We start from the raw sequence: 8287 nt of genomic DNA on the forward strand, positions 1-8287 counted from the left end.
TTTGGCTTGATCTTACCTTTTGTTGGTGGATTACTGTTCTATCGCTTGCTCTAACACTTCGACAGATTGGTTTTACTGTTTCTATGGTTGGTAACTGGTAACATTGTGAGAGCCTTTCGCTCATGCATGTATTTAACGGTGTTGGTCATCAAATGAATAAAATGATTAAATATCCCAAGATGAGATTCTGTGACATTCGATATCTGCCACTAAGTAGTAAAGTTGATTTTTGCATCATTTAGAATGCAAAAAGAGCTACGCACGTTCCCTCTAACCCTCAGCTTTAGCTCTGATGTGATCAAGCTCGTTTTCCCGCTCTCCATTCTACTAGCATGAACAGCTTATCCAACATAGGGGTGGCTTCTACTTATGAGAAGTACAAGCATTAAACTTGAGTGTCGAGTACAAATGAACAGATTAAGTGTTGAAAATTTCTTGAAGCTGCCTTCTAAATTTGCTGGTACTTCTTTCAGGACCTTTTTAGATACACGTTAGGTGATGCTTGTGGAGGGCGCTTTTGGCTTTCTTTTGTTTTCTAAAACCAAAATATACTTAGAATGTCAGTAAAATTTCATTCTGCAAAAGTTATAAATAATTAAAACTCTTGAAGCTCTCACATGAGGTTGTTCATGATCACTTCTGATTTGTAGTGTAGCTGATAGCATATTTGCATTAGAAAAGGTATTTGGGCAGAAACATTTTAAAAGTTGCTAAAATTACACAGCAAGTAACACATTCTTTTCAGAAAAGCCTACGTTCTTCTGTGTCTTTTGTCTAGGGCCTATTCATCCCAAAAGGCTTTGCTGGTGATGGCCCGTGCCCTTTGGGCCAATTCATCTCTCATGCTAGAGCTGGTTGGCTTTGACGCGTGCACAAAGTACAAGCCTTTTAGATCAATTTATATAGGAGAATGAAAAGATTATGCTCAATTTCACGAGTCCTAACATTTGATTGTAGAGGCTGTGATGTGAGTGACAACACAGCCCACAGCACAGGTTTAAACTCGTAAGTCTTAATAGAAAATCCATGATTGGTTTTATTAATGTCATCAACATCTTTATTGCTTAAGCCAGTTGTAACTACTGAACAAAAGAGGTATGACTAGAATGGAAGCAAAATGTTATCAGAATTGATCATATAACTTCTGGACTTAGGCCAATGCCAATCATGTTGACTCAGCGGCTCCATTGATTTTACAATTCAAGCATCTGGCAAACAATTTAGTCGAAATTATTGATCAATGACGACTAGTGGCATGGATGTGTGCTACGAGGTATGCAGCTCTTGTGTGTAGAAATTTTTCCCTTTCCAAGATAGTTTGTGATGTAGCATTTGACACGCAGCCCTGTAGAACGAAGGAAGCAAAAATCAGAGTCTGGTGAATCTTCGACTTTATCAATTGGAAGTTACTTTCATTCGTCACTGCCCCTAATTAAGTCGCTAATGGTGCTACTGACCAGTGAATTGTTGTCAAGTAAAAGCATTGTCGTTTTTCTGAACGAGCTTGTGTTTGATACATGTAGTTTATGATCGCTGAATAGTCAAGGCCAAAAGAAACTTTATTCATGAACACCAGGTAAGAAGTGAAGATGTGCAATGCATATGGACAAAATGCGTGTTTTCAAATCATAGATTGTGCAATTCCCATTTGCCTTCTTATCTCCATTAGCCTAATGAAACTTAACTTTCCCGATAGTCTGGCCTACCTTGTTCATTTGTACTTTTGCTGAATTCTATACCACACAAGTCAATTTAGGAGGTAAGTCAGAGAATAATTGCTTTTGCAGCGGGTCAGTGGTGATTGGTTTCCACTTATTTAGTTCCTAGCATGTCTGTAGGTCTTTCATTGTCAGCGAATTAAAACAAGGTGTCTGTTTCCTCAGTTCACAATTTGTGGGATTGTTCCCACATTATCCAAATCGATGAGATAATAAAAGAAAACACCTATTTTATGTACTAACTCCACTTAGCTGTACTTGTCATCCAATCTGTGTTTTCGAAGTACTACAGTTACTGGTCACTTGAGGTTAAGAAGTAGCTTTTCTTCAACTTCTAGTTCTTGACAGAAATTCCAATGGTGATTACCAAAACAGTTTTGATTTTAAAAATTATATAGACTTGTCATCTCTCACAAAACTCAACATTCAACTTGATTTCACTGTTGCCACTTGATAATCTTGAAGACTAGGCAATAGACATTGAAAGAACCATATGTATTGGTGGCCAACAGTATTTTTGAATGACCTACTCACTGATAATCCTAATCGTCATCTTCCAACTTATCTTATGAACTACTCACATCCCCCATTGTGAGATTGCTAACAATGATCTCTTCTGAAGCTGTTTCATTGAGCTGGTATATCAGTCTATGGGATATCTGTTGGACAGCGATATGCATGATGCTGTTCAGTGTTTATATGACCATGAAAATAACTGTTAAGGACTAGAGCCATGCTAGCACAGGCAAGAAAGGAAGATTGAAGTAGAAAGGACAAAATGATGAACATGTAGGCTCTCTCCCGTTTGACATAGACCGGAGAATAATCCAAAAAATGACACTCTTCTGGTTTTTAATATAAGACTTATTTAACTAATTTGATTAAATTAAAAAAATTAGGTAAGTTACTTAATTATAAGAAATATAACATGTTTTTTTTAACACACCATAATCGTCTTCTTTAATATCCTTACTCTCTTTTCTATTTGATTATAGTTGAAAGAGTATCTATAAAGAAAATTTAATAAATACAAGAAATAGGTCTTATATTTAGGATCAAAATCAACTTAATAACTAGGTTTTGTATTAAAAATTGGAAGAGTAGAACGAAAGAGAAATTATATGAAATGGGGGATAAATCTACTGTCTCTAAAGGTATGGGAGGGAAGTATGGCTTGTTTTCCTCTGCTTCCTAATACCCGGAAATGGCGGCCCTACACAAGGATGGAACCATACGTGAAGTGTTTTCTGGTTACTTTTCCTTCATATACAATGCTTCTTAAAGATAGTTGCTCATTTGTCTGCTTAAAAGCATTATTGGTTTTGGACCAATTATGACTCATGGAAACTACTTGGCATTGAAGATTCTCTTGACTTTCCCCACAACTTTCGGCTCTGTCGTTTTCTCCCCACCCTTTTCTCTGAAAAAGACGTTTTTCTTGGGAAGGAAAGGAATTCGCTGTAAGCAATCCGGGTTTGGATGGACTAGTTTTCCAAATTAAGTAGACGAAAACAATTAATTTTGAATAATTACGGAAATATGTCAAAACTACGAAATACTATTAAAGAATATTTGACATGTTAAAAATTCATGTACAGTTTCTTTTCCGTTGAAACTATTATCAATTAGATGTTTTCAATGTTTTCCTTTGTCACTTTAGTAGCTTAAAAAAAAAAACAGCATGAGTTTGTTCCATTGGCCTTTTTTTTTGGGGGTAGAGTAGCAAAGGATATATTTTTTTAATACATTATAAATGTTTTTTTTTTTTAGGATGACATAAATCTTTTTATATTTCCAAAATATACACATTCAATATTGTTAACACAATATCGATAGTAAATATTATAACCATGAATATTTTCAATTATTAATACGAATATAAAATTTATATTTATAGTCATATTGTTCATAATACAACTCATTTCATATTGCACCTGATGTATTGGAAGGCATTTAATTTCCCTCAACAAGTTATTACAAATTAATTTAATTTTAAACTTCCCTACTAAAGAGAGTGTGAATTCAAGAATGAGTTCATGATGAGTATTTTAAATCAAAAAATTCTAAATTATACTAAAAATTACAATTGAACTTAGCAAAAGTATAATTTAACAAAAAACTATGATATGTTTAATAAATTTTACTGCGTAGAATTTACTATTTAACTATTGGGGAAGCAAATGTTCTTTGCAGAAACTTTTTGAAAATGGGATTATACTCATTTTCAGTACAGACACCCAGTGCATGAACTGAAACAATTACGGGCAGAACTTTAGGCAGAAATACCGGGACTAACCATGAATGACAAATTTGGTGTAACCTCACATCAAACCAGCCAACTATTCAGCAATTCAGTACAGACATGAAAATAAGCCAAAAGGAAGGCTCAAAAAGATGTCATGAAATAGCATGGTTGCCACGATCACATGATGCAAATAAGAAAACAGATACTTATATTTCTTAAACTGTACAATGATAGCCGTTTGAATCCATTACCATAATTTTCTCTAGCTCTACTCGGAAAGTTCCCACAGTAACAACACCAATCTCTAACCCATTGGAAGTGAAAAATACAAAAAAGAAAAAGGAAAAATAAAAAAGAGAAGAAATTTAACACTGAGTTGAGGACTGTTTTATTAGAGGCTGAGAGGTCTTTCCCACATCCTCCGGTGGGCTCTTCACCTCCATTAGCAGAGCCACCACTTCCTTCATTGTGGGTCGTTCAGCCGGCGAAGAGTTCACACAGAACATGGCAATCCCAAGAGTTTGAAGCATCTCTTGAACCATTTGATCTGGTAGGCCTTGGAGCTTTGTGTCTAGAATTGACACCGCTGGTTCAAAGCTTCCCATCTTCCTCTTGATCCACTCAACTATGTGTACCCCACCCCCAACATGGGACTCAACAGCACTTCGCCCACTCAGTATCTCCAGCAAAACCACTCCATAACTGTACACATCACTCTTCTCTGTTATGTTCATGGTGTAGCCATACTCTGCAATGGCCATTAAAATGGTTACAGTTAAAATATGCTGCTTTGAATAGCAAAATTAGCCAATGAAGGTAAAAATTGACACTATTACTGCCATCCATATTTTGAAAAGAAATAAATTATTTTCAAATCTAAAATCCAATTCAATAATACAACGGGGATACCGAAAATATGATCCTCATCTTGATAAAAACTACGTTGAAATCAGCAAATCTAAGCGCGTTGATCGTCCATGGTTAAAAAGCAAGGTAGATTGGATACTTGCCTGGGGCAATATAACCATAAGATCCAGCGACTCTGGACATTGCATGGTGATAATTTGGTGAACTCATCAGCTTGGCAAGACCAAAATCTGCTAGATATGCCTCAAACTTGGAATCTAGAAGTATGTTATTGCACTTCACATCCCTGTGAAGGATTGCTGGCAAACAGTCATGATGAAGGTATGCTAGACCCTGGGCTGACCCCACAGCAATCTTGTACCTTGTTTCCCAGTCTAGGTACCTATTTCCTTGCAATAGCTGTCTTAGGTTACCATTTGGAATATAATTATAGAGAAGAAGCTTAACACTTCTGTTAGAACAGTAACCTAGGAGCCTCACAATATTCCTATGCCGGATGTGCCCAAGAATCTGAATTTCTGCAGCAAAAGAGTCCACAGTTTCTTCCTCTTTGTTTGCTTTCCAAAGCTTCTTTACTGCTATCAACTCCCCGTTAGGCATTTCAGCCCTGTATACAATGCCAGAGCAACCCTTTCCAATCACATTCTCATCCTTCAAGCAATCCAAGATATTATCTATGTTGAAGTTTAGTTTTTGAAATGGAATGAAAGTCCAAGGATATGAGAAATCCTCAGCTACTGAAGCAGATGATGATGTCCCCAAAGATTTTTCAATCATATTCCTGTGGTTTCGTGTCACCAAAATCCAAGATGCAATGACAATTATGGTAACTGAGGCAAGAATTACCGATATCAAGGCTATGGTTTTGGCAGATTTTAGACCATTTTTTCGAAGCAGACTAGAACATGTGGTCCCGTCAAGGGATTCACAAAGATGGGGATTCTCAAAATATGAGTTTGAAGATAGGGTTCTAAAGAAAGGAGTTACTGGGATAGGACCGGAGAAGTTGTTGTAGGAGATATTTAGGGAAGTGAGACTGGTGAGGGAACCAAGAACCTTGATTCCTCCATGGAGCAAATTATAAGAAAGATCAAGTGACTGTAACTGTGTCAAACCGCTGATTGACTCGGGGATTTCTCCTGTAAATGCATTGAGCTCAAGTCCAAACTGATAGTTAAGCTTGTAACATAACCAATCTCAGTTGGGATGTCACCAGAGAAGTTGTTGTAACTCAAATCCAATAGAGTTAGCTTCTGCAACTTTCTGATGGATTTTGGAATTGAACCTGTGATTAAATTATTGTTGAGAATCAGCTTGTTCAAATAACTTAAGTTTCCAAAGCTCCAAGGAATTTCACCTGTCAAACTGTTTCTACTGAGATCTAGCTGCTCTAAATTTACAAGCTCCCCAATCTGAGATGGGATATCCCCAGTAATGTGATTATTATGAACATCTAGAAGCTCTAGAACTGTGATGTTCCCAATCTCCACTGGCAAGCTTCCAGAGAAATGGTTGATGTACAAGTCGAGGAACACCAGATTCTGCAGTTGGCCAATCTCTCTTGGTATATGTCCTGAAAGCTGATTTTCTCCAAGCCTCAACCGTACTAGAGACTCACAATTTGAAACGCTTGGTGGCAATTCTCCAGATAAGGAATTTCCCAGAAGCAAAAGCTTACTCAGCTTCTTCAATCCGAAAATTTCATCTGGAATTGAACCTGTTAGCTTGTTCCTTGAAAGGTCAAGTGCATAAAGTTCTGTACAGTTACCAAAAGAGGCAGGTATGGCTCCAGACACTGAATTCCCCCACAAGAAAAAACTCTGTAAAGACTTCAATCTCCCAACTTCCCATGGAATAGTACCTGATAATTGATTCTTGTCAAGCTGAAGGGTAGCAAGATTAGTGCAGTTGCTCAGTTGCCATGGTATTTTCCCTGTGAGAGAATTGTCTGATAGATGAAGCTGTTCTAGAACCATCAGCTTCCCAAAATCAAGTGGTATTTCACCAGAAAGTTCATTAGCAGAGGCATCAAACACAACAAGTGATGAGCAATTGGAAATCTCAGCAGGGATTGACCCAGTCAAGGCATTGCCCCAGAGAAGCACGCTAGTAAGCTTTTGCAACTTGCCCAGTTGAGGTGGGATAGAACCTGTCAGCTTATTCATGTGCAAATATAGATTCCTTAGCTCAGAACACAAACCAAGCTCCGGTGGTACAGAACCAGAAATTTCTGTATCATAAAGTGCTAGCGTTTGGAGATTGATCAAGTTCCCGAATGTAGACGGAATAACACCCGAAAGTCCAGTGGCTGCGGCCCCAAATGTAGTGAGATTGGTGAGTAGTCCTAGTTGTAGTGGAATCGCACCGCTTAGATAGGGATTACCCCCAATTCGAAACTCTTGTAGAGATGTCAAAGAGCCTAATTGTGATGGGATTGACCCGTTAAGGAGATTGTCTTGAAGGCAGAAAACTTGAAGTGAAGTAAGATTAGCAAGTTGCTGAGGGATCTTTCCAGTCAATCCATTGGAGTTCAAGTAAAGGAACTGCAGCGAAGAGAGTCTGCCGAGTTCTCCAGGAATGGAACCAGTGAGAGAATTTGAAGAGATGTCAAGGAGGCGAAGATGGGAGAGTTGGCCAAAAGAAGGTGGGATGGAGCCAGATATATTAGTGGAAGACAGATTGAGAAGTTGCAGATATGATAAAGAAGAAAGCTGGGAAGGCAGAGAGGAAAGGTTAAGGAAAGTGTCTGGAATAGATAATGAAATGACTCTGCCTTGTGGGGAGCAAGTGACGCCATGCCATGAACAAGGGGTTTGGCTTGATGGGTTCCATGAAGAGAGAACAGAAGAGGAGGATTTTGCGGAAGGGTCAGCTGAAGATATAAGGGAAAGAAGGGCCTGTCCATCAGGTGAGAGAGAGGAGACTTGTTCGATCTTTGCCATGATCAACCACAAGAAGAACAGAGAAAATAATAGGGATGGGGTGACACTAGAAGGAACAATATTTCCCATTTAGGGAAATGGATAGTGACTTAATGGTGAAACTGAAGAAGTCTAATAAGAACTGGGTCTAAAAGTTTAGTGTAGTCAGTCGTCCTGCTGTTGAAGATGGTGGTGAAGCTGATAAAAGTCCACTCAAGGAGACAACATGCATGTGAAGGAGGTTTCTATTGAGGTATGATGCTTAAGTTTCACACTAGCCTTTTCAATACTTGCATGTGAAACATAAGAGATTGTGGCATCTATCAATATTTAAGAAGGAAGTGAGAAAACCGGCAATAAAAACAGTATTACCTATTCCTCTGCCTTGCCAGAAAATGCACTTGCCTTCACATTCTTGCTGCATTGCTGTTCTTTTTTAGTGCTAATGGTGGTGGAAAGGACGGCACAGTGGCTATTCCCAGTTCTGGCTTTGTTGAGAGCTATAGATAACCATTATTGGGTTCCATAATTCGCGT

At 38.1% G+C, this 8287-nt stretch overlaps 1 protein-coding gene across 1 annotated transcript; it reads right to left on the reverse strand.

Annotated features, from left to right (window-relative positions):
• Window positions 1-4110: 4110 nt before the first annotated feature.
• Window positions 4111-7865, reverse strand: LOC114760681 (probable LRR receptor-like serine/threonine-protein kinase At1g34110). Its single transcript, XM_028949970.1, is given in 3 exon segments — window positions 4111-4711; window positions 4974-5984; window positions 5987-7865. Coding segments are annotated over 3 exon segments (3249 nt in total). The 5' UTR covers window positions 7842-7865; the 3' UTR covers window positions 4111-4328.
• Between the last annotated feature and the right edge of the window lie 422 nt (window positions 7866-8287).

This window comes from Neltuma alba, unplaced genomic scaffold (assembly GCF_004799145.2).
Source record: "Neltuma alba isolate B1F8T4 unplaced genomic scaffold, ASM479914v2 tig00001640_pilon, whole genome shotgun sequence".
Classification (NCBI taxonomy): Eukaryota; Viridiplantae; Streptophyta; class Magnoliopsida; order Fabales; family Fabaceae; genus Neltuma; species Neltuma alba.